This window comes from Oncorhynchus gorbuscha, linkage group LG08, assembly GCF_021184085.1.
Source record: "Oncorhynchus gorbuscha isolate QuinsamMale2020 ecotype Even-year linkage group LG08, OgorEven_v1.0, whole genome shotgun sequence".
NCBI classification, from domain to species: Eukaryota; Metazoa; Chordata; class Actinopteri; order Salmoniformes; family Salmonidae; genus Oncorhynchus; species Oncorhynchus gorbuscha.
This window is the reverse complement of record NC_060180.1, coordinates 38,022,533-38,049,404: the sequence shown is the minus strand read 5'-3', so window position 1 is coordinate 38,049,404 and position 26,872 is coordinate 38,022,533. Positions and strand designations below refer to the sequence as shown.

General features: G+C 44.0%; 2 protein-coding genes across 3 annotated transcripts in view; both read right to left on the bottom strand.

Moving 5' to 3' along the window:
• LOC124041608 (coatomer subunit alpha-like) overlaps window positions 1-16,475 on the bottom strand; it is a 34,114-nt gene extending 17,639 nt beyond the window's left edge. Inside the window, exons 1-9 of the mRNA XM_046359376.1 lie at window positions 16,249-16,475; window positions 13,319-13,432; window positions 13,144-13,217; window positions 6,375-6,455; window positions 6,130-6,206; window positions 5,912-6,021; window positions 3,827-3,936; window positions 531-630; window positions 43-261 (exon numbers count right to left, since the gene is read on the bottom strand). Coding sequence (XP_046215332.1) covers window positions 43-261; window positions 531-630; window positions 3,827-3,936; window positions 5,912-6,021; window positions 6,130-6,206; window positions 6,375-6,455; window positions 13,144-13,217; window positions 13,319-13,432; window positions 16,249-16,288 — 925 coding nt within the window. The 5' untranslated portion in view covers window positions 16,289-16,475. The remainder of the gene's footprint in view (window positions 1-42; window positions 262-530; window positions 631-3,826; window positions 3,937-5,911; window positions 6,022-6,129; window positions 6,207-6,374; window positions 6,456-13,143; window positions 13,218-13,318; window positions 13,433-16,248) is intronic.
• A 2,069-nt stretch (window positions 16,476-18,544) lies between these two features.
• Window positions 18,545-26,653, bottom strand: LOC124040859 (peroxisomal biogenesis factor 19-like). 2 transcript variants are annotated; one of them, XM_046357962.1, is made up of 8 exons: window positions 26,499-26,653; window positions 24,390-24,487; window positions 24,002-24,164; window positions 20,106-20,191; window positions 19,771-19,944; window positions 19,480-19,638; window positions 19,344-19,388; window positions 18,545-19,232 (listed from the first exon to the last, which is right to left on the bottom strand). In XM_046357962.1, the coding sequence occupies exons 2-8, from the start codon at window positions 24,423-24,425 to the stop codon at window positions 19,146-19,148; spliced, it is 750 nt and encodes a 249-aa protein (XP_046213918.1). In that variant the 5' UTR covers window positions 24,426-24,487; window positions 26,499-26,653; the 3' UTR covers window positions 18,545-19,145. The 2 variants fall into 2 exon arrangements, with proteins under 2 accessions (XP_046213918.1, XP_046213917.1); XM_046357961.1 differs by lacking the exon at window positions 26,499-26,653 and adding an exon at window positions 25,343-25,497.
• Window positions 26,654-26,872: the final 219 nt, after the last annotated feature.

The window sequence follows — 26,872 nt, the reverse complement described above, 5'->3', positions numbered from 1 at the left end:
ATCAATTTGATTCATTGTTATCATTATACGTTAGTCACTTACCGGCAGCAAATAGGTTGAGGTTGGGGTGAGCACCCAGCACCCAGAAGCGGTCGTGGTCCCTGCGGAAGGTCTGGACGCCAGTCCTCTTGGACATGTCCCACACACGGATGCTCTTGTCCTCGGAGTTGGAAAGGATGAGCTCCTGGCGGGGGTGGAAGACAGCACAGGACACGTTGTTGTAGTGGCCCCTGCAGGTGTCCAGCTCCCATGCCTTGGACTCTGGAGAGGTAGGAGAAAGTAAGACAATCAAGTTATAAATAATTGTATGTGTGGGGTACAGAGATGAGGTAAGCATTCAAAAATCATGTAAAATACTATTATTGCACACAGAGTGGGGTAATGTGTGTAGGCCAGCGACACAAACTAAATTGAATACATTTTAAATTCAGGCTGTAACAACTAAATGTGAAAAAAGTCAAGGGGTGTGAATACTTTCTGAAAGCACTGTACATAGTAAGACAATACATCATCCAGTTAAACACACTCACCGTTCATCCTCCAGATCTTGACCTGCCGGTCGTCAGCCCCTGAGACGATGAGAGGCATGCTGGGATGGAAGGCGGCCCAGTTGACCCCACGGTCGTGACCCTTTAGAGAGAGGAAAACTCACATGGCTCATAGCTGGCCCTCAGACAGCTCAGAGCTAATCTTGGGCAGTACAAACTAAATATGTATTCATTTCAGTGATCTGCTCAGCTCACACCGCTCTGCTTCTCCAAAGACGGGCATATAGGATACTATATAGAACATTCGGATATATATTAAAATATATAGGGCATAGACCTGGGATGCCATGTATACACTGCTCAAAAAAATAAATAAAGGGAGCACTTAAACAACACAATGTAACTCCAAGTCAAATCAAACTTCTGTGAAATCAAACTGTCCACTTAGGAAGCAACACTGATTGACAATAAATTTCACATGCTGTTGTGCAAATGGAATAGACAACAGATGGAAATTATAGGCAATTAGCAAGACACCCCCAATAAAGGAGTGGTTCTGCAGGTGGTGACCACAGACCACTTCTCAGTTCCTATGCTTCCTGGCTGATGTTTTGGTCACTTTTGAATGCTGGCTGTGCTTTCACTCTAGTGGTAGCATGAGACGGAGTCTACAACCCACACAAGTGGCTCAGGTAGTGCCGCTCATCCAGGATGGCACATCAATGCGAGCTGTGGCAAGAAGGTTTGCTGTGTCTGTCAGCGTAGTGTCCAGAGCATAGAGGCACTACCAGGAGATAGGCCAGTACATCAGGAGACGTGAAGGAGGCCGTAGGAGGACAACAACCCAGCAGCAGGACCGCTACCTTCGCCTTTGTGCAAGGAGGAGCAGGAGGAGCACTGCCAGAGCCCTGCAAAATGACCTCCAGCAGGCCACAAATGTGCATGTGTCTGCTCAGACGGTCAGAAGTGGGGGTTGTGCCTACAGCCCAACACCATGCAGGACGTTTGGCATTTGCCAGAGAACACCAAGATTGGCAAATTCGCCACTGGTGCCCTGTGCTCTTCACAGATGAAAGCAGGTTCACACTGAGCACATGTGACAGAGTCTGGAGACGCCGTGGAGAACGTTTTGCTGCCTGCAACATCCTCCAGCATGACCGGTTTTGCGGTGGGTCAGTCATGGTGTGGGGTGGCATTTCTTTGGGGGGCCGCACAGCCCTCCATGTGCTCGCCAGAGGTAGCCTGACTGCCATTAGGTACCGAGATGAGATCCTCAGACCCCTTGTGAGACCATATGCTGGTGCGGTTGGCCCTGGGTTCCTCCTAATGCAAGACAATGCTAGACCTCATGTGGCTGGAGTGTGTCAGCAGTTCCTGCAAGAGGCAGGCATTGATGCTATGGACTGGCCCGCCCGTTCCCCAGACCTGAATCCAATTGAGCACATCTGGGACATCATGTCTCGCTCCATCCACCAACGTTGCACGTTGCACCACAGACTGTCCAGGAGTTGGCGGATGCTTTAGTCCAGGTTTGGGAGGAGATCCCTCAGGAGACCATCCGCCACATCATCAGGAGCATGCCCAGGCGTTGCAGGGAGGTCATACAGGCACGTGGAGGCCACACACACTACTGAGCCTCATTTTGACTTGTTTTAAGGACATTACACATCAAAGTTGGATCAGCCTGTAGTGTGGTTTTCCACTTTAATTTTGAGTGTGACTCCAAATCCAGACCTTCATGGGTTGCTAAATTTGATTTCCATTGATAATTTGTGTGTGATTTTGTTGTCAGCACATTCAACTATGTAACAAAAAAAGTATTTAATAAGAATATTTCATTCAGATCTAGGATGTGTTATTTTAGTGTTCCCTTTATTTTTTGGAGCAGTATATATATATATATATACGGCCTCACAACCGCAGACTGAGGAGTATTTCTGTCTGTAATGTCGCCCTTTTGTGGGGAAAGTCTGATTCTGATTGGCTGAGTTGGCTCCCCAGTGGGTGGGCCTGGCTCCCAAGTGGTTAACAAGGACCTAAAAAAAAACATGTGCCATTTAAATTAAATAAAAACCTTCATGTGCATATTTTCTGGGATCTTTTATTTCAGTTCATGAAATCTGGGACCAACACTTCACGTGGATTTATATGTTTATTCAGTGTGTGTGTAGCTTTGGCCTTGTGTTTAAGGTTATTGGCCTGATGAAAGGTGAATTCATCTCTCTGTGTCTGGTAGAAAGCAGACAACCAGGTTTTCCCTCTAGGATTTAGCCTGTGCTTAGCTCTATTCTGTTTCTTTTTTTATCCTGAAAAACTCCCCAGTCCTTAACAATTACGATTTGCTAGCTAACGTTAGGTAGCTAGCATGAGGGCTGACTGTTCTCATAAAAGTTTGTGTAATGCAAAAATGAATGAAGGATCCAGTTATGGTGGTAATTCATGTCCTGTCTGACTAGTGCAGTACTGCTTGTCTATGTGCTAGCTAACAGCAACAAGCCCAGATGAGCTAGCTAAACTTGGTGTCAGCATCCAGCAGTGATCAGCTGGTGGTTACATAGTAACGGCATCACCAGCCCGAATTCTAATCGAGCTGGCAGCAATTGTGAAAATGGGCTGCGCTGGCCCAGCTTGAATTTGATCATTACATTCGAACCAACGGAAAGAGGGCTAGTGAGTCCAAGCAACGTATTACGTGACTTGTTTCACTCCTGAATAGGGGGGGTTGAAATCTTATTGACTCAAGACAACTTAGCTTTTCATTAAAAAAATTTCTTTTTTAAATCTACAAACATTCTACTTTGACATTAGGTGGCATTGTGTGTAGGCCAGTGAAAAAAATATATAAATGGAATCAATTTTAAATTCAGGCTGAACATGTGGAAAAAGTAAAGGGGTGTGAATACTTTAATTTTAAGGATGGTAAAACGTTTTCAGTGTAAATGTAAAACCAGACACAAATGATGTAGAAAAGATAATGGAGCTATATATATATATATATATATATATATTTTTTTTTATATAAATAAGACCATCTTTGAGACCTAACAATCAAAATAAAAACTACAGATAGGGATTTTTTTTTAAGTCATGGCATGGAGCTCCCATTGATTTTATTATGTTTGAGTCACTTAGATTGCATAAGAACAAAGCATAAAACATGGCAAATGTGTAGAATTGCAAGAGATATGCTCTAAAACGGCAACATGTCTCTGTGGCCAAGAGGGCCTCTAAAACCACAACCACTACTACCACAGCCCCCACGCTAACTTTGTAACCACTGTTGAAAAATATCCTAGGGGAAACACTGACTTTACTTTCACCATACATCAATGACTCACCTCGAGCACGTGTTTGACGACGGCATCGGAAGCGCCGAACAAATCGACGCCAGAGATGCCTCGCACCTCAGTCTCCACGGCACTGGGAGAGAGGTTCTTCTTCCTCAGACCTGGAACCAACAAACATAGCACCACGCACAAGGGGAATCCATAGACACGTTACACAGGGGAACCCACATACAGGGGAGGGAGAAAGAGACGGATTGACACACGTTAATACACTCAGAGATACCATCAGTGAGAGGAAAGGCAGTGCATGATTTGTGAGCTCTAACACAAAAACGTAGCTGTTGGAACACACACACAGGCACTGAAAAGCAACAACACAACCTGTTTTCTCAGTGTGGTCCTAATTCGAGTCCAGGAACTACCATCTATTTTTAACGGCACTTCAAAACAGCCATGATGGGGTTAATTAATCACCAACACACAAAGAGCATCCCAGTTCCCCGTCATTGGATCACAATTAAACAATCAAAAAAAGATGATGTCCAGGACTCGAGTCAGAACACACACTTAATATGGAGGGAACAGTAATGTCAGTGTCGCTAGCCCAGGGAAATCATGTGGTGAACAAATAAGCCACCAGGATCAGGAAGAGGATTCATGAAGGAGAACTGCACTAGGAACCCATGTGCAGGTGTTGATGTTTCCAGCGAGAGCATGGGGACAGGTGACACAGGTGTAAATGGGAAGGGATGGACTTGGCTGATGGGCTGGTGGTTGGGGTTGTAAAGAGGTGCTCTGATTGGGCGTTGAATGTCAGGAGGGGTGAGTAGTATTTTGGAGAGTCCATGCTTGGGTTAGACACTACTACAAACTAAACATCTTTCTGCTGCTTTGAGGTTTGAGTCATGCCAAGAGTTCATGCTTACTGACCAACAAACCTATCAATTACAAGTTAATGTAATCTACAGCATTGAGCAGGAAATGCAAAGATGATATTGAGAAAGTCTGAAAGAGGATGTTATGGCTACTTACAGTATTACTGACTGTGCCGTGGAGACATTGCGCACTGCACAGGTAGAGCATTATATCATGCACATATATGACTTATTAGTAAAGGGTAATAACAATTGGTAAGTTTGCGAGGTGATGCGTTATCATCAATGGGAGCAGTTAATAGTGAGTAGTAGCACGGCACTGATGCCTAGTTCACTTAGGGTATTTGAGAGGTGAAATGGTAACGGCCAACTGAGCCTGGAGACAGCGGTTGGCTATCATGTAATCTGGGACATTCATGCACACAGAATAGTGAGAATATGTAAGGGAAATCCACACCTCCCAGCTGCACAGGATTGTGAGCTACAGTACATATCTACCTCAATAACCTTGCACATTTACTCGGTACTGGTACCCTGTGTATATAGCCAAGTTATTGTTAATCATTGTGTATTTATTCCTTGTGTTATTATTTATTCTATATTTTTCTTTATTGTTGGGAGGCACCCGTAACTAAGCATTTCACTGTTAGTCTATACTTTTTGTTCACAAAGCATGTGACAAATACAATTATATTTGGTTATGAGAAGTCACTGAAGCCATGCATGCCAACACTGATCTACCAAAGGAGGAACAGAATTATGTGGTGTGTGTGAGTTGAGAATGGGGTAGGAAACTTAGATACCTAAAATGGGTTAGTATATGAGAAGAGTAAAAGAATGATGGAAGGACAGTCAAACACGATCAGACGACAAATAGATATTTAAACATGCAGAAGCACAGAAACACCTCTCCCATATTCTATCTCTCTCACCATCTAACAAAGTGTTACCTTAGCTCATTTTACTACCTTGCTCTACAATTCTTCACTGAAAGATATTTAGTTCCGTTCATAGCTAAGCTCTCATTATCCTCTTCCCCTATTCTAAAAACGATATCCTTTTCAATCTCTCTATTCACCTGTCCATCTCAACTAAGGAGAGAGGTGTTTCTGCAAAGAGCCCATAGAGATTCATTCTCTACAAAGAGGAGAGGAAGGGGTTCAGGACATGTCCTGTCCCTGGCTTCCTTTCCATACCACCCAGTCCCCTCCCCAAACCTCACCCCCACCCGCTACCCTGAGTCCCATCCCCACGATCTCACCAGAGATATCCCACACGCGCACAGTCTGGTCCAGGCTAGCCGACACCACCAGGTCCTCAGATGGGTGGAACTGAGCACACATCACATAGTGATTATGCCCTGTCAGGACACTGCAGGGGAGAAACACAAAAAAATGATATCATCATTTACAATTAGAAAAACAGACACATGCAAGCGTTTGAGTGAGGTGCCAACTCTTAGCTCAGGCACAGACTTACCACACGCATGTCCTGGACTGCCAGTTCCAGATGCGGATGGTCTGGTCATCTGAGGCACTCAGAATCCAGGGATAGTCCTGGAGAAAGGAAAGGGTTTCAGAACGCATTAGGGCTACATGTCATTCTATACCAGAACATGAAACTAAGGGATAAAAATGACATTCAAAAGGTTGGGCCGTAACGTAAGTGACAACAAAATGGATGTAGACTAGCCACTTTGTATGTAAAAATGAGAAAGGACTCACATGATGGAAGAAGGTGGTGCGGATGTAGTCCAGGTGTCCAAGAAGAGTGAAGAGGCAACGCCGCAGCTTGTAGTTCCACACCTGGTAAAGGGAGATAAAGAGTTAATAGAGCAGTGACATCACAGTTTCCCAATATGTTTTAGGATGTATTCTCTGCTAAAACAAATGAGGGAGAAGGTGAGGGTGTATGAATTAGGAGTGTAAATGTTTAAACGTTCAACAGAAATTGGGATCCTTAACGTTAAGAAAAATCCCTAATGGAAAACGATGTTTTTTCCCCCTCACAAAATGTAAATCACAGTGCAGCTGGCTCGCTTGCTCTTTCTCTTCGCTAATGATGAGAGTGTGTGTTCCGTCTTCAGTCTGTTGTGTGTAGAATATCCTAGCCTGTTCATTGATGATAGGCCCTACTTTACTGAAGTTACGAGATATTGGAGGCCAAGAAATTGCTAAATACAGTATTTTAATGCGAGATACAACTTTTGATTTCTGATAGATAGGCCTAGTTTATGGTTCTGACTCCATCTGCCTGGTGGCCGATCTGCCTATATCGACAGTTGGTGCTTAAAGCTAGTGAGGGAGATAAGAGTTTCCAGTTTCAGAGATTTTTGTAGTTCGTTCCAGTCATTGGCAGCAGAGAACTTGAAGGAGAGGCGGCCAAAGAAAGAATTGGTTTTGGGGGGTGACCAGAGAGATATACCTGCTGGAGTGCGTGCTACAGGTGGGTGATGCTATGGTGACCAGCGAGCTGAGATAAGGGGGCACTTTACCTAGCAGGGTCTTGTAGATGACATGGAGCCAGTGGGTTTGGCGACGAGTATGAAGCGAGGGCCAACCAACGAGAGCGTACAGGTCGCAATGGTGGGTAGTATATGGGGCTTTGGTGACAAAACGGATTGCACTGTGATAGACTGCATCCAATTTGTTGAGTAGGGTATTGGAGGCTATTTTGTAAATGACATCGCCGAAGTAGAGGATTGGTAGGATGGTCAGTGGTGGTGGCCCGTTCCTGTAGGTTCATGCTCTACAACATCCGCAGAGTACGACCCTGCCTCACACAGGAAGCGGCGCAGGTCCTAATCCAGGCACTTGTCATCTCCCGTCTGGATTACTGCAACTCGCTGTTGGCTGGGCTCCCTGCCTGTGCCATTAAACCCCTACAACTCATCCAGAACGCCGCAGCCCGTCTAGTGTTCAACCTTCCCAAGTTCTCTCACGTCACCCCGCTCCTCCGCTCTCCCCACTGGCTTCCAGTTGAAGCTCGCATCCGCTACAAGACCATGGTGCTTGCCTACGGAGCTGTGAGGGGAACGGCACCTCAGTACCTCCAGGCTCTGATCAGGCCCTACACCCAAATAAGGGCACTGCGTTCATCCACCTCTGGCCTGCTCGCCTCCCTACCACCGAGGAAGTACAGTTCCCGCTCAGCTCAGTCAAAACTGTTCGCTGCTCTGGCTCCCCAATGGTGGAACAAACTCCCTCACGACGCCAGGACAGCGGAGTCAATCACCACCTTCCGGAGACACCTGAAACCCCACCTCTTTAAGGCATACCTAGGATAGGATAAAGTAATCCTTCTCACCCCCCCTTAAAATATTTAGATGCACTATTGTAAAGTGGTTGTTCCACTGGATGTCATAAGGTGAATGCACCCATTTGTAAGTCGCTCTGGATAAGAGCGTCTGCTAAATGACTTAAATGTAAATGTAAAATGTCAGTTTTACAAGGGTATGTTTGGCAGCATGAGTGAAGGATGCTTTGTTGCGAAATAGGAAGCCAATTCTAGATTTAACTTTGGATTGGAGATGTTTGATGTGGGTCTGGAAGGAGAGTTTACAGTCTAACCAGACACCTAGGTATTTGTAGTTGTCCACGTATTCTAAGTCAGAGCCGTCCAGAGTAGTGATGTTGGACAGGCGGGCACATGCACGCAGCGATCGGTTGAAGAGCATGCATTTAGTTTTACTTGTATTTAAGAGCAATTGGAGGCCACGGAAGGAGAGTTGTATGGCATTGAAGCTTGCCTGGAGGGTTGTTAACACAGTGTCCAAAGAAGGGCCAGAAGTATACAGAATGGTGTCGTCTGCGTAGAAGTGGATAAAAGACTCACCAGCAGCAAGAGCGACATCATTGATGTATACAGAGAAGAGAGTCGGTTCAAGAATTGAACCCTGTGGCACCCCCATAGAGACACCCCCATAGAGACATAGGTCCGGACAGCAGACCGTCCGATTTGACACACTGAACTCTATCAGAGAAGTAGTTGGTGAACCAGGCGAGGCAATCATTTGAGAAACCAAGGCTGTCGAGTCTGCCGATGAGGATGTGGTGATTGACAATGAATACGGCTGCACTGTAATGTTTCTTATCGATGGCGGTTAAGATATCGTTGTTTAGGACCTTGAGCGTGGCGCTGGGTGCACCCATGACCAGCTCTGAAACCAGATTGCATAGCAGAGAAGGTATGGTGAGATTCGAAATGGTCGGTAATCTGTTGACTTGGCTTTTTGAAAACCTTCGAAAGGCATGGTAGGATAGATATAGGTCTGTAGCAGTTTGGGTCAAGAGTGTGCCCCCCTTTGAAGAGGGGGATGACCGCAGCTGCTTTCCAATCTTTGGGAATCTGAGACGACACGAAAGAGAGGTTGAACAGGCTAGTAATAGGGGTGGCAACAATTTCGGCAGATAATTTTTAGAAAGGGTCCAGATTGTCTAGCCCGGCTGATTTGTAGGGGTCCAGATTTTGCAGCTCTTTCAGAACATCAGCTGACTGGATTTGGGAGAAGGAGAAATGGGGAAGGCTTGGGTGAGTTGCTGTGGGGGGTGCAGTGCTGTTGACCGGGGTAGGGGTAGCCAGGTGGAAAGCATGGCCAGCCGTAGAAAAATGCTTATTGAAATTCTCAATTATAGTAGATTTATCAGTGGTGACAGTGTTTCCTATCTTCAGTGCAGTGGGCAGCTGGGAGGAGGTGTTCTTATTCTCCATGGACTTTACAGTGTCCCAGAACTTTTTTGAGTTAGTGTTGCAGGAAGCAAATTTCTGCTTGAAAAAGCTAGCCTTGGCTTTTCTAACTGCCTGTGTATAATGGTTTCTAGCTTCCCTGAACAGCTGCATATCACGGGGGCTGTTCGATGCTAATGCAGAATGCCATAGGATGTTTTTGTGTTGGTTAAGGGCAGTCAGGTCTGGGGAGAACCAATGGCTATATCTGTTCCGGGTTCTAAATTTCTTGAATGGGGCATGCTTATTTAAGATGGTAAAAAAAAAACAGGCATCCCCTACTGACGGGATGAGATCAATATCCTTCCAGGATACCCCGGCCAGGTCGATTAGAAAGGCCTGCTCGCTGAAGTGTTTCAGGGAACGTTTGACAGTGATGAGTGGAGGTCGTTTGACCGCTGACCCATTACAGATGCAGGCAATGAGGCAGTGATCGCTGAGATCTTAGTTGAAGACAGCAGAGGTGTATTTAGAGGGCAAGTTGGTTAGGATGATATCTATGAGGGTGCCCGTGTTTAAGGCTTTGGGGAGGTACCTGATAGGTTCATTGATAATTTGTGTGAGATTGAGGACATAATGCTTAGATTGTAGGATGGCTGGGGTGTTAAGAATGTTCCAGTTTAGGTCGCCTAGCAGCACGACCTCTGAAAATAGATGGGGGGCAATCAGTTCACATATGGTGTCCAGAGCACAGCTGGGGGCAGAGGGTGGTCTATAGCAGGCGGCAACGGTGAGAGACTTGTTTTTAGAGAGGTGGATTTTTAAAAGTAGAAGTTGAAATTGTTTGGGTACAGACCTGGATAGTAGGTCAGAACTCTGCAGGCTATCTTTGCAGTAGATTGCAACACCGCCCCCTTTGGCAGTTCTATCTTGTCTGAAAATATTGTAGTTTGGGATGAAAATGTCAGAATTTTTGGTGGTCTTCCTAAGCCAGGATTCAGACACAGCTAGAACATCCGGGTTGGCAGAGTGTGCTAAAGCAGTGAATAGAACAAACTTAGGGAGGAGGCTTCTAATGTTAACATTCATGAAACCAAGGCTATTACGGTTACAGAAGTCATCAAAAGAGAGCGCCTGGGGAATAGGAGTGGAGCTAGGCACTGCAGGGCCTGGATTCACCTCTACATCACCAGAGGAACAGAGGAGGAGTAGGATAAGGGTACGGCTAAAAGCAGTAAGAATTGGTCGTCTAGAACATCTGGAACAGAGTAAAAGGAGGTTTATGGGGGCGATAAAATAGCTTCAAGGTATAATGTACAGACAAAGGTATGGTAGAAATTGAATACAGTGGAGGTAAACCTAGGTATTGAGTGATGATGAGAGATATTGTCTCTAGAAACAGCATTGAAACCTGGAGATGTCATCGCATGTGTGGGTGGTGGAACTAATAGGTTGGATAAGGTATAGTGAGCAGGACTAGAGGCTCTACAGTGGAATAAGCCAATAAACACTAACCAGAACAGCAATGGACAAGGCATATTGACATTAAGGAGAGGCATGCTTAGTCGAGTGATCAAAAGGGTCCAGTGAGTAGTGAGGTTGGTTGGGGTCACGGCGATTCAGACAGCTAGTAGGGCCATCGGTAGCAAGCTAGCATAGGATGGAGGTCTGTTTTTAGCCACCTCGTTGCGTTTCCGTCGATAGGATTAGTGGGGTTCCGAGTGGTAGACGGGATCAATCCAATTTGAAAAAACCCCAATAGATATAGTTATAGAAAATAAAAAAAATAAGAAAATTGTCCGATAGGTCTATTCAGATAGCAGCCGATAAGGCAGCTAACGATTAGCGGACCGCAGATGGGCGTTCAGGTAACATCGCGACGGAGGAGCCAACCGGATAACTCCCTCGGGCAGATAACGTCGGTAGTCCAGTTGTGAAGGCCCGGTGGGGCTCCGCGTTGGCAGTAAAACGGGTCCGGATAAGTGATTGTAGCCCAGGAGTGACTGATGGAACTCTTCAGCTGGCTAGCTCCGGAATAATTTATGTTTGCTCCGGAATCGACGTAAGCCGATAGTCACACGGATATAGCAGCTAGCTAGCTGCAAGATCCAGGTATAAATGTCCAGAGTTAGCGGTTGAAATCCGGGGACATGGAGAGAAAAAAAAAGAAAAAAAATAGGTCCGTTATGTTCCGGTCCAGGCCGCGCCGTACAAAACTGCCGATAGATTTTCAAGCTAAAGAATAGCTGATGATCACAAACCGTGGTTAGCTGAATACTAACGATTAGCCAGTAAAGAAGCTAACTAGCTTCTGATTAGCTTCTGGTTAGCTTCAAGCTAGCTTCTGGCTAGTTTCTGGATTAGCTTCTGGTTAGCTTCTGGCTAGCTTCTATGGAGGATTACAGATTCGAGGTAAATAATACTTTAAAAAAATATTTTTTTCAATATAAATTTGTGAGGCGGGTTGCAGGAGAGGATTTTGAAGATGAGTTTATGGAAAATAAAAAAATATATATAAAAAGGTATGCGAAGAAAGTTGTAAATATATATATACGGTACACGACAAGACGAAGACAAAAGACGTCTGACTGCTATGCCATCTTGGAGATGAGCCAAGATGCAAGTGTTTGTGTTCTCTAAATTACGGAAGCTAATCAGTCTCCTCAGTTTCAAAAACACTGAATCTTAGGAGTCGATTCCTAGCAGAAGGAGTGTTCTCTTTCTACTATACGTCTTGGTAAGTCACAGTATTTAAGTAACTTTAAAGCATTTTGTTACACTCGCATTAACATCTGCTAACCGTGTGTATACGACCAATAACATTGAATTTAATTTAGGAAAGAGTGGTCTGCCCGTAAGAAGTAGAAAGGCTGTGTGCAGGCAGATTGAGATTATTTGTTTGACAGTTCTGGTCGCCTAGTAATGGACGTTAATCCTGCTTCAGAAGCGGCATTCCTTTACAGACAAGTAAAATGCCCATTCAGTGGCGCTTTGAAACCATCTACAGACAAGGAGGGTCAAGAGGTTGATTTAATTTAGAACAATAGTGTAACGATGAGTTTGCGTTATGCCTATTTAAACAGCATTGGCACTCATGTTTATGGCAAATAATTTGACCAAGTGCATGGCAGGTCGATATCATCTTATTTTACATTTGACTTTGTTAAAATAAGCTTTACGGGACTGTTTTATTTATCATAATTCTATTATTACAAATTAAATTTACTGTAAGGAAAACAAAAATGCCCTATGTTGCAGTAGAGGCCTTTGGAATAATGCAAAACATATCTTTGACTGAGTTGATGAGCGAGTGGAAGCAAACGAAGCCAGTCTACCTGCATCACTTTATCAAATCCTCCTCCTTCAGACACATGCATGTGAAACTTTTTGATTTATATATAGTATCAAAAATAACATGTTCTGCACTTTGTGACACTAACTTCTGTCAAATAACTCAATTCAAGAGGTGCAGCTCTTTTTCCAAATATCACTTTCTCCAAGAATATCCTCGCAACTTTGCGGGTTGATATGCATCTGATGCGTATGCTAATGGGGACGCCCGGCAACGTTAGCAATGTTCTCTAGCGGGTACTAATAGGCTGAAAGGTCAGGCGGTTCTAATGTTAAAAAGCCATTGTATGCTCTTACAGACAAACAAACATGTCGTAGCGCTTTCAAGGGTATATACACATATGTAATAGGACCATTATTCTGCATTGTGAATTGATATGGAATTGTATGATTTTTTTCCCTTATAATTTTAACGGAAAAACTATTTTTTTTTAGCAAAATTGTACATTTTTCACATCCCTAATATAAATGTCTAACCTTGATTTTGTAGTCATCACCTCCAGACACAAAAAGAGGCTGCTGCTTGTGGAAATCAATTCCTCTGACAGGGCCTTTACAACAAAAACACAAACATCATAATCAATAACCAATCAAACTGGATCAAATTCTTACATTTTTTTGTTGTTGAAATTTGTTACAAAACTCATTTTACCATCATGTTCATCGAACTTGTCAATCAGTGTGCACATTCGATAGTCCCACAGCTGGATGACTCCATTGTGAAGACTAGCAAGGATCCAGGGCCGCTTAGGGTGGAAACTCAGCCCTATGGAAAAGAAATGGTTTTAGAAAGTTGACTTACTAGTCTTGTAAACCCGCCCCGTGGCAAACCTTGACACATTGTAGGCGGTAACAAGTTTGCCAAGGGAGACTAGCTAGTTATACAACCTGTGTCTACTAGCTATGATACAAATGAATGGCAACATGGTCATCAAGTACACCATCAATGATTATTGGTGCTTTCAAGAAACTGGGAACTCGATGAACGATGTCAGTGATCTTAACGTCGGAATTCTAGAAAGATACCCTAGTTTCAGATTTTAAATTCTGAGTTGGATTTTCTATAATGCCTGAGTCACTAAAACTGTATGTGCATTATGGATTGTTCTAGTTACATTTGTAAAAGGGGATTTTTATATACAGAACTAAAAGCCAGATCAGTGATTGCAAAAATAAATCAAAATTATTAGTGGGTCTTATGGTTTGGAAGGCATATATTCAGCCTAGGTATAATTACACAAGCTCTGAATGTATTAGATTATTGCTGGCTGTTTTAAATGCAGTGTATTTGACCTTTAAAAATTATATAACAAAGCATATTTAGAGAACTGGTCCAGACATCACCAGCAACAACGTCGCCCATGGGCACAAACCCACCATTGCTGCTGGTAATGTCTGGTGAGGACCTGCCTTACAACAGGCTTACAAGCCCTCAGTCCTGCCTCTCTCAGCCTATTGCAGACAGTCTGAGAACTGATGGAGGGATTGTGCGTTCCTGGTGTAACTTGGGCAGTTATTGTTGCCAGCCTGTACCTGTCCCACAGGTGTACCGATCCTGTACAGGTGTTGTTAAACGTGGTCTGCCACTGAGAGGACGATCAGCTGTCCGCCTTGTCTCCCTGTAGCACTGTCTTGGGCGTCTCACAGTACGGACATTGCAATTTATTGCCCTGGCCACATCTGCAGTCCTCATGCCTCCTTGCAGCATGCCTAAGGCACGTTCACACAGATGAGCAGGGACCCTGGGCATCTTTCTTTTGGTGTTTTTCAGAGTCAGTAGAAAGGCCTCTTTAGTGTCCTACGTTTTCATAACTGTGGCCTTAATTGCCTACCGTCTGTAAGCTGTTAGTGTCTTAATGACCGTTCCACAGGTGCATGTTCATTAATTGTTGGGAAACAGTGTTTAAACCCTTTACAATGAAGATCTTAAGATATTTGGATTTTTACAAATTATCTTTGAAAGACAGGGTCCCGTTTCTATTTTATATTTGAAATTCTTCAAAGTAACCACCCTTTGCTTTGATGGCAGCTTTGCACTCTTGGCATTCTCCCAACCAGTTTCATAATGCATTTCAATTAATAGGTGTTGTGGAATTTATTTCCTTCTTCATGCATTTAAGCCAATCAATCAGTTGTGTTGTGACAAGGTTAAGGTGGCATATAGAAGATAGCCCTATTTGGTAAAAGAACAAGTACATATTATGGCAAGAACAGCTCTAATAAGCAAAGAGAAATTACAGTCCATCATTACTTTAAGAAATGAAGGTAAGTCAATCCTGAAAATTTGAATAACCGAAAGTTTCTTCAAGTGCAGTCGCAAAAACCATCAAGCCCTATGATAAAACTGGCTCTCATGAGGACCGCCACAGGAATGGAAGACCCAGAGTATCCTCTGTTGCAGAGGATAAGTTAATTAGAGTTAACTGCACCTCAGATTCCAGCCCAAATAAATGCTTTACAGACGTCTCAAAATGAACCGTTCACAGGAGACTGCGTGAATCAGTCCTTAAATAGTCAAATTGCTGCAAATAAACCACTACTAAAAATCTCCAATAAGAACAAGAGACTTGCTTGGGCCAAGAAACACCAGCAATGGACATTAGACTGGTGGAAATCTGTCCTTTGGTCTGATGGAACCAAAAATCTAAAATTTGGACACAACTGCCAAGTCTTTGTGAGCTGCAGAGTAGGTGAACGGTTGATCTCCGCATGTCTGGTTCCCACCGTGAAGCATGGAGGAGTTGGTGTGATGGTGCCTTGCTGGTGACACTGTGAGCGATTTATTTAGAATTCTAGGCACGCTTAACCAGCATGGTTACCACAGCATTCTGCAGCAATATGCCATCCCATCTGGTTTGCGCTTAGTGGGACTATCATTTGTTTTCAACAGGACAATGACCCAACACACCTCCAGGCTGTTTATGGGCTATTTGACCAAGAAAGAGAGTGATTGAGTGCTGCATCAGATCACCTGACCTCATCCCAGTTGAGATGGGAGTTGGACCACAGAGTAAAGGAAAAGCATATGTGAGAACTCCTTCAAGACTGTTGGAAAAGCATTCCAGGTGAAGCTGGTTGAGAGAATGCCAAGAGTGTGCAAAGCTGTCATCAGGGGAAAGGGTGGCTACTTTGAAGAATCTCAAAATATATTTTGATTTTACACTTTTTTTGGTTACTACATGATTACATATGTTGTTTCATTGTTGAATAATAGTGAAGACATCAACTATGTAGAAACTAGGAAACAAATAAGAAAAACCCTTGAATGAGTAGGTGTCCAAACATTTGACTGGTACCGTTTTATCGTGAATCGCCCATAAGTTTGAACAAATCGAGATGTGTTTTGGTCATGTAGTGTCGTTAGCATTAGCAAAGATAGCATACGTTTCCTTGCAATCAGAGGGAAGAAGCTAGCTAGCGAAGTCATGAAGAATCTAGAGATCGTGACAATGGCATTGCTAATATAATCAATAAATATGTATTGTAAATGTACAACGACTAAAGATAGCAACATTTTACATTAACATGGGCAACGTCGTTGAATAGCTAACACAGGTTGCTAACTTAACGACATTAACTTACCTTTCACACGGGCCGACTTCGTCTCGAATTTGGTCAACATCGTAAGAAAGCGGTGACAACCAACGTTAGCTAGCTATATTTATTTCACACTGAAAATGTATTTTTTAAAGTATTTAAAACTGTTGTTTCTCGTAGACTGTTACCCAACCCTTATTTAGCCCATTTACTTGCGCCGACTATTTCCTGACACGTCGACCTGTTGGTGCAATGTTTTTTTGCTTGGGAACAATAAAGTTCATACACATAGGTCTTTGCAGCTGATGCAAAAAGCTCCACGCCACGGCGCAGTGAAGGAGTCACTACTACAGTCTACGGGTGGGGCTTGTATCCCAATGAGTTGTACTGTATTAATTCTGTGGCATCAACCTTTCCTCACAATTATCGTTTATATAGCTCACATAAAACCTCAATCATGTGAATTAATCAATTTGAGCCATTGAACATGTGGCATTACAAGGATTTACCGTGAAATGCTTACTTACAAGCCCTTAACCAACAGTGCAGTTCAAGAAGATGAAAATATTTACCAGGTAGGCTAAAATAAAAAGTAACACTAAGAACAACAATAAGGAGGCTATATACAGGGGGCACTGGTACCAAGTAAGTGTGCAGGAGGGTAATATTATTATTATTATTATTATTATATGTACATGTAGGTGGGGGTGAAGTGAGTAGCAGCTATGTACAAAAGGGAGGGGGGGGTCAATGTAAATTGTCTAGTGGCGATTTTTATTAATTGTTCAGCAGTCTAATGGCTTGGGGTTAGAAGCTGTTGAGGAGCCTTTTGGTCCTAGACTTGGCGCTCCGGTACCGCTTGCTGTGCAGTAGCAGAGAAAGCAGTCTATAACTTGGGTGACTGGAGTCTCTGACAATATTGTGCTTTCCTCTGACACCGCCTACTATATAGGTCCTGGGTGGCAGGAAGCTTGGCACTGGGCCGTTTGAACTACCCCCTGTAGCGCCTTACGGCCAGATGCCGAGCAATTGCCATAACCAGGTGATGATGCAACCGGTCAGGATAAACACTGGTGCAGCTGTAGAACCTTTTGAGGACCTTCTGCCAAATCTTTTCAGTCTCCTGAGGGGGAAAGGTTTTGTTATGTCCTCTTCACAACTGTCTTGGTATGTTTCGACCATGATAGTTCGTTGGTGATGTGGACACCAAGGAACTTTAAAACACTCGACCCGCTCCACTACAGCCCCGTCGATGGTAATGGGGGCCTGTTTGGCACGCCTTTTCCTGTAGTCCACGATCAGCTCCTTTGTCTTGCTCACATTGAGGGAGAGGTTGTTGTCCTGGCACCACACTGCCAGTTCTCCGAACTCCTGCCTATAGGCTGTCTCATCCCTATAGGAGGAGGTCCTGGGCTTCCTGACGGGCCTGGACTTCCTGACGGGCCGCCCCCAGGTGATAAGAATAGGCAACAACACGTCTACCACAACACGTCTGCCACGCTGATCCTTAACACTGGGGCTCCTCTGGGGTGTGTACTTAGTCCCCTCCTGTATTCCCTGTTCATCCATGTGGCCAAACATGACTCCAACACCATCATTATGTTTGCTGAGGTCACAACGAGCAGTATGGCAACTGCTCGTTGTCGGTGATTGTGTCCTCAGCAAATCCTGGTCACGCAGTTGTGGGTCAGGGAGAGGTTGAAAATGTCAGTGAAGACACTTGACAGTTGGTCCACACATGCTTTGAGTAAACATCCTGGTAATCCGTCTGGTCCAGCGGCTTTGTGAATGTTGACCTGTTTAAAAGGTTTTGTTCACATCAGCTACCGAGAGAGTTATCACACAGTCATCCAGAACAGCTGGTGCTCTCGTGCATGCTTCAGTGTTGCTTGCCTAGAAGCGAGCATTAAAAGGCATTTAGCTCATTTGGTAGGCTCGCTTCACTGGGCAGCTCGCATCTGGATTTCCCTTTGTAGTCCGTAATAGTTTTCAAGCCCTGCCACATCCGACGAGTGTCAGAGCCGGTGTAGTAGTAGGATTCAATCTTAATCCTGTATTGACGCTTTGCTTATTTGATGGTTCGTCTGAGGGCATAGTGGGATTTCTTATAAGCGTTCGGATCAGTCTGCCACTCCTTGAAAGTTGCAGTACAACATGGCAGCTATTGGGAAGATATAACTAACCAAGAACCCAGGTAAAGTCTCTAAAATCAGCGAGCCGTCTTGTGATTATGTTATGAAATGAGGAGGCAAGTTTAACTCATCCATTTTCTTTTCCTTAAATAATTCAATGACATATTTTGTAAATCTAAACCAGTGTTCAGAAACAACCTGAATCAACCCGAGGTGTTAGTGTTACTTTATTGATGAGTGGAACCGTGACACTGACTCAACAACCTTTGTTAGGCACGCAGCCCCATGATACAACTCAATCTTCACCCAGCAACTCTTACAACAGAGAAACCTAATATCCCTGCTGTAAGACTCATAACAGTAATGAACATTCTCAAATTCTGAAGAAAAATGTGCAAGGCAGTGTTTTAACCAACAGGGCAGTTCAACCAGTTTCAGTGCTCATTAGGCTAAACAGTGGTGAGTGTAAAAACTGCCAGATAAGTCAAGTGCTAGTCAGTTGAGCTGTGCGTGGGAATGGTACTACCTGTACTATAAATGACCTGGAAGAGCCTATTATGACAAACCAAAGCAATTGACTTAAAAATCAGTTATGTAATGATCAGTGAGTTACCGAAGGGTGTGGTCACATTGGTTTGTTTTGCCACCCTTCACAGTGCTCTTCTATTTTGACACAGAAACATATGTTAGGAGGAGAGCAGTGCAAACAGTCTTGTTCTCCTGCTTCTGCTATAGTGATTGATGGTCCTCCCTCGTCAGCCCGGTAGCACACGGCCCTCCTGTGTATCAATTGAACTGGCTGCTCTGAGATCACATGATCGAGCACTGATCTGCAGCTCCAGTCCCAGAGGCTCCTGAGAGATTCAAGGATTCCAGGTCAAAGTTTAGGCCAGGTGGCTGATGGGGGAAAACAGATAAGGCGATCAATTTAACATTACTCCACAGCTGCACTAATAAAGATAGGTTGGTAGACAAAGAAAGAGAGAGCAAGTGAGAGGAGAAACATACTGATTCACCAGCCAGCTCTTTGGGTGGTTGGCCCAGGTCTTGTAGCTGAAAATTCAGATAATAATTCAATCAATATCCATACACAGGAAACCATCAGTATGGATAACAACCAACAGTTCATGCACATTTGTCTCACCTGCTGCATGATTTCCAGAATGCTCTCAAAGCTATTCTCCCCATCTCCCTCCTTCTCAAACAGGCTGCAGATCTCTCCCATGACCCTGTGCTGCTGTTCGTAGCGCTGGAACTGATCTGGGGGGAGGGACTGACGATTGCTGTTCAGCCACTCAGGATACTGCATGAGGAGTGAATGACAATCAGTTATCCAGTTAGAAAGTTGGATAAAGGGCAAGGTATATAAAAAAATATGAATAAGTATAATTTGAGGGAAAACCCAAACATAAGCCAAGAAAAGACACACACTAACCTTCTCAGTGATTTCTTTGAGAGATGGGTAGAGCACTTCCTTGGAGAGAAGATTCTGCATGATGGACTGCATGATCGGCAGGATGTTTCCATCTTGCCCGTCCCGCTCTCCATCCTCATTCAAATCCAGCCCTTCCAGAGTCTTTGCCAGATCCTCTCCAGCCAATCCTGCACTCTGATTAATAAAAACACGAGAACAGTCTGAAATGCATTGAAGTACAAAGAAAGGGAAATTCCACCAATGGTCAATATTTTCAGAACATTGTCCAAGCGTGTTAATAACCAAACCTTTCATTACTTATTAAAAAACTTTCAAATTATAATCATCTGAACTACCTGTAAATTGTCTGCATTTTTAGCCAATCCACTGAGGGTATCTTTGAGACAGGAAGTGAATTCTTGTTGGGAGGCTACATCACTACCTGTAAAACAAAATATACACTGCTCAAAAAAGTAAAGGGAACACTAAAATAACACATCCTAGATCTGAATTGAATGAAATATTCTTATTAAATACTTTTTTCTTTACATAGTTGAATGTGCTGACAACAAAATCACACAAAAATTATCAATGGAAATCAAATTTATCAACCCATGGAGGTCTAGATTTGGAGTCACACTCAAAATTAAAGTGGAAAACCACACTACAGGCTGATCCAACTTTGATGTAATGTCCTTAAATCAAGTCAAAATGAGGCTCAGTAGTGTGTGTGGCCTCCACGTGCCTGTATGACCTCCCTACAACGCCCGGGCATGCTCCTGATGAGGTGGCGGATGGTCTCCTGAGGGATCTCCTCCCAGACCTGGACTAAAGCATCCACCAACTCCTGGACAGTCTGTGGTGCAACGTGGCGTTGGTGGATGGAGCGAGACATGATGTCCCAGATGTGCTCAATTGGATTCAGGTCTGGGGAATGGGCGGGCCAGTCCATAGCATCAATGCCTTCCTCTTGCAGGAACTGCTGACACACTCCAGCCACATGAGGTCTAGCATTGTCTTGCATTAGGAGGAACCCAGGGCCAACCGCACCAGCATATGGTCTCACAAGGGGTCTGAGGATCTCATCTCGAGTACCTAATGGCAGTCAGGCTACCTCTGGCGAGCACATGGAGGGCTGTGCGGCCCCCCAAAGAAATGCCACCCCACACCATGACTGACCCACCGCCAAACCGGTCATGCTGGAGGATGTTGCAGGCAGCAGAACATTCTCCATGGCGTCTCCAGACTCTGTCACATGTGCTTAGTGTGAACCTGCTTTCATCTGTGAAGAGCACAACCCCCACCTGTGGACGTCGGGCTCTCATACCACCCTCATGGAGTCTGTTTCTGACAGTTTGTGCAGACACATGCACATTTGTGGCCTGCTGGAGGTCATTTTGCAGGTCTCTGGCAGTGCTCCTCCTTGCACAAAGGCGGAGGTAGCGGTCCTGCTGCTGGGTTGATGCCCTCCTACGGCCTCCTCCATGTCTCCTGATGTACTGGCCTGTCTCCTGGTAGCGCCTCCATGCTCTGGACACTACGCTGACAGACACAGCAAACCTTCTAGCCACAGCTCGCATTGATGTGCCATCCTGGATGAGCTGCACTACCTGAGCCACTTGTGTGGGTTGTAGAGTCCGTCTCATGCTACCACTAGAGTGAAAGCACTGCCAGCATTCAAAAGTGACCAAAACATCAGCCAGGAAGCATAGGAACTGAGAAGTGGTCTGTGGTCACCACCTGCAGAACCACTCCTTTATTGGGGGTGTCTTGCTAATTGCCTATAATTTCCACCTGTTGTCTCTTCCATTTGCACAACAGCATGTGAAATTTAAATCAGTTTAAATCAGTCAATCAGTGTTGCTTCCTAAGTGGACAGTTTGATTTCACAGAAGTGTGATTGACTTGGAGTAACATTGTGTTGTTTAAGTGTTCCCTTTAGTTTTTTGAGCAGTATATATATATATATATATATATATTAAACTGAAAGCGCAAACCACTGCTTTTAATCAGGGCAAGGTGACTGGTAATATGACCGAATACAAACAGTGCAGCTATTCCCTCCGCAAGGCTATCAAACAAGCTAAGCGTCAGTATAGAGACAAAGTAGAATCTCAATTCAACGGCTCAGACAAAAGAGGTATGTGGCAGGGTCTACAGTCAATCACGGACTACAAGAAAAAAACCAGCCCAGTCACGGACCAGGATGTCTTGCTCCGAGGCAGACTAAACAACCTTTTTGCCACGCTTTGAGGACAATACAGTGCCACTGACACGGCCTGCAACGAAAACATGCGGACTCTCCTTCACTGCAGGCGAGGTGAGTAAAACATTTAAACGTGTTAACCCTCGCAAGGCTGCAGGCCCAGACGGCATCCCCAGCCGCGCCCTCAGCATGCGCAGACCAGCTGGCCGGTGTGTTTACGGACATATTCAATCAATCCCTATACCAGTCTGCTGTTCCCACATGCTTCAAGAGGGCCACCATTGTTCCTGTTCCCAAGAAAGCTAAGGTAACTGAGCTAAACGACTACCGCCCCATAGCACTCACTTCCGTCATCATGAAGTGCTTTGAGAGACGAGTCAAGGACCATATCACCTCCACCCTACCTGACACCCTAGACCCACTCCAATTTGCTTACCGCCCAAATAGGTCCACAGACGATGCAATCTCAACCACACTGCACACTGCCCTAACCCATCTGGACAAGAGGAATACCTATATGAGAATGCTGTTCATCGACTACAGCTCGGCATTCAACACCATAGTACCCTCCAAGCTCGTCATCAAGCTCGAGACCCTGGGTCTCGACCCCGCCCGGTGCAACTGGGTACTGGACTTCCTGACGGGCCGCCCCCAGGTGGTGAGGGTAGGCAACAACATCTCCACCCCGCTGATCCTCAACACTGTGGCCCCACAAGGGTGCGTTCTGAGCCCTCCCCTGTACTCCCTGTTCACCCACGACTGCGTGGCCACGCACGCCTCCAACTCAATCATCAAGTTTGCGGACGACACAACAGTGGTAGGCTTGATTACCAACAATGACGAGACTGCCTACAGGGAGGAGGTGAGGGCCCTCGGAGTGTGGTGTCAGGAAAATAACCTCACACTCAACCGTCAACAAAACTAAGGAGATGATTGTGGACTTCAGGAAACAGCAGAGAGAACACCCCCCTATCCACATCGATGGAACAGTAGTGGAGAGGGTAGTAAGTTTTAAGCTCCTCGGCATACACATCACAGACAAACTGAATTGGTCCACTCACACAGACAGACTCTTCAACCTCAGGAGGCTGAAGAAATTCGGCTTGTCACCAAAAGCACTCAGAAACTTCTACAGATGCACAATCGAGAGCATCCTGGCGGGCTGTATCACCGCCTGGTACGGCAACAGCTCCGCCCACAACCGTAAGGCTCTCCAGAGGGTAGTGAGGTTTGCACAACGCATCACCGGGGGCAAACTACCTGCCCTCCAGGACACCTACATCACCCGATGTTACAGGAAGGCCATAAAGATCATTAAGGACAACAACCACCCGAGCCACTGCCTGTTCACCCCGCTATCATCCAGAAGGCGAGGTCAGTACAGGTGCATCAAAGCTGGGACCGAGAGACTGAAAAACAGCTTCTATCTCAAGGCCATCAGACTGTTAAACAGACACCACTAACATTGAGTGGCTGCTGCCAACACACTGACACTGACACTGACTCAACTCCAGCCACTTTAATAATGGAAATTGATGGGAAATTTAAAATATATCACTAGCCACTTTAAACAATGCTACCTAATATAATGTTTACATACCCTACATTATTCTTCTCATATGCATACGTATATACTGTACTCTATATCATCTACTGCATCCTTATGTAATACATGTATCACTAGCCACTTTTACTATGCCATACATACTCATCTCATATGTATATACTGTACTCGATACCATCTACTGTATCTTGCCTATGCTGCTCTGTACCATCACTCATTCATATATCTTTATGTACATATTCTTTATCCCCTTACACTGTGTATAAGACAGCAGTTTTGGAATTGTTAGTTCGATTACTTGTTGGTTATTACTGCATTGTCGGAACTAGAAGCACAAGCATTTTGCTACACTCGCATTAACATCTGCTAACCATGTGTATGTGACAAATAAGATTTGATTTGAAAACACAGGGGGAAAACTGACATGGATAAAAACAGACGGGCACGTAAAAACAGAACTGAAAATATGTGGATATGCTTACCAACTTTCCCTGCTGCCTCTGACAATTTGTGAAAGTGTTGCAGCAGCTCAGGTTCTTCCTGTGCGAGTTCAGTCATGGCTTTCTCCCACTCTTCCTTTGCCTGAGAGGCCATCTCACCTTCAAACAGTGCCTCGAAGAACTGACTGTCCTCCAGTAGAGGGAGCTAGAGAGATTTGCATCAACAGGTAAACAAACTCTTGGTCAATTGATCTTCCCCCATTCACAGATAGAAATGTATAGGGAAGGGTTGACAGACATTGAGGAGACACTGAAAGATACCTTCTGTACCACAATCAGAACACCAACAACCAGAGTTTCTTATAAGCAAGCACCAGGCAATTGGTGAAGCTAGGGGGCATTCTAGAAACCAGGGAAAATATGAACTTACTTTCTCCTCGCTGCCCTTGGCTGGTGGGGGAGCCATGGCAGCAGCAGGGGCTGTGCCCAAGGTGGCCGAGTTTGTCTTTTCAAAGTCATTGAGCGCACCTTTAATAGAGGAAAGACAGTAGAAGTGGAGATGTTGTGGCACAGTTATCAGCATTTTGCAGGAGCAGGTCAAGGCAAGGTGAAGAGATTGAGCAGGTAGCTAGAGGATAAAGGTCAACTCTTCAACGTCGGGGTCAATGTGCAATACAGTCATGTATTAGTTGATTATCAAACTCAGTATGATGAGGTCACTACTTCTACTTCAGATACCCAATTGTTTTATACATTACCACTATTACCATCTCTGATGTTAGAGGAGTACAACTTCACCAACCTACTGGAATTATTAAAAACGTGAGATTATGATATGGTAATTGCATTCCTGCTATTAAGATAACAGTAGTCTCTAGTCTAGCAGCCGGCTATACAAAGTGGTATTGGTTACTAGTATGCAATATATTATGAATTCAAATAGGTTATCCAGTTGACATAAACAATGACAGAGCTGTCTGACAATCCAGATCGCACTAGCTGTAAACCATAAAAAATAAAATAATAATAATTCAAGGGCAGCTTGAGTTTAACTTGCAACCATATTTGATGCCGTTCTATTTATGTCAAATCGGGGTCAAAGCGAACGACAAATTATGATATCATATATACTGCGGTGGCGTTGTAATGCTAATGATGACCCCGTTGTAAACAGCAAAAGGCATGAGATTTTGTGAGATAATGCCTTGCTTTCGTTTTGGACTTGGCATGCAGGTCCAACCAAATTCCACCATCTAAGCTAGCTAAAGTTAGCTAGCTAACAAGGCGCGTTGATCCACGTTTTACACATTACTTGAATGAATGTATCTTTTGGCAGGATTGATAACAATCACACTTCACTCAGGGAGTAATGTAAAATCATACTGTCCAATAACTCATCCAGTTCTGTGTCTTGTCCGGCTGACCCTGAAGCCATCTTCTCTATCCAAACAACTGTGCCGTAGACGCAGTAAAATGACGTGAGTATAAACTGTTTTGTCAGAGTTCACAGTTCCTATTTGTTCTGAACGCGGCACAGCTAGGTTTGCAGTGGGAGGGACGAATAAGTGAACGCATTCGTTCCAAAATGATGAATGTCAAATCATAGATAGTCAAAAATTGAATGTCAATAGCAGCTTTGTAGAATTGTTCAATACATTTAAAACAGCAAACAAGTTTACCAATAGCCTATGTATACATCCCATCATTTTAGCTGTTTAATCTTATTCAAATGTAAATGTTTAGTATTAAGAGTGAGCTCATACCATTTAAGGTTAATCTGTAAATCCTAAATGAATATCAGTTATTTTCCAAATCAGTGAATATGTCCATTCTTTGGTGTCATCTGGACCTTTTCAGACGTCATGTTATTTGAGGTGACAGAGATGACAAATTATACACAAAACATTCGGAGCACCTGCTATGGCATACAATGACCATAATCCATTGCACATCTAGTTATCCGCTGTTTTTCTTTTATACCTGCTACGTACGGAGAGATTTAAAAATACATGATCTAAGTGATTCATAGTTCAGAAATCATTAAAGTATGCGTTATTTACTTTGAAGAACTACAAAATAGTGAATTTGTCAGACAGCAAAAGGCGGCAGCTCTATAGAGCTGAGGTGATTACTTGGAATTAAATCATTGTCATCAAATAAAACAAATGTAGCCTAATATACACAACTGAAATATTTTATTAAAGTAATGTGAATACATGATGGTTAATAAGTGATAAGCAGTAAATGGGCAGTCACTACCATCATGGGACTTTTATTAATGGATTTATTCTGTGTTGAATACAGAATTCAATGCAAATAATCAAAACCGAAATCAAAAAACATTATTTTTTTAAATAATCGAGCCGACCTCAAAAGCACGAATCGCTCAGCACTAAGAGGCATGAGATAATGGAAAATGACCTTCAAGAAATGTAAAAAGCAGTCTATGCCTGAATGTGAAATAACAATTATCCACCCTAATGATGAATATCACATACCGGTAGGTTAGGAAAAGGGTTGGCGAAAATGCTCTCCTAACCTGCTATAAAGTCACTTTGGTTGTAGATGTATCGAAGTGGCGTGTTTTTAGAAAGTCCCCTTCTACCATGCTCTGACCGTGGATATTGCTCGTCCGTATACCGCGTTCAAAACAACTGGGAACTCGGAAATGTCCGACTCTTCATTGAGACAATAGTGTCACACAGTATGGGACATAATGCTCAGAAAACCTAGCGGTCAAACGGGAAATGGTTCCAATCGTTTTTTCCATAGGGGATTTTAGAAACACTTAAAGGGCTGTGTTTCGTGAAGGCTTACTCAGGAGAGGCGTTTTGATAACTTGTCCGAGAGACATTTACAAGGTTGACTTATAAATATATTAGTCTATTAACCCCCACACAAATGAAATGCTAA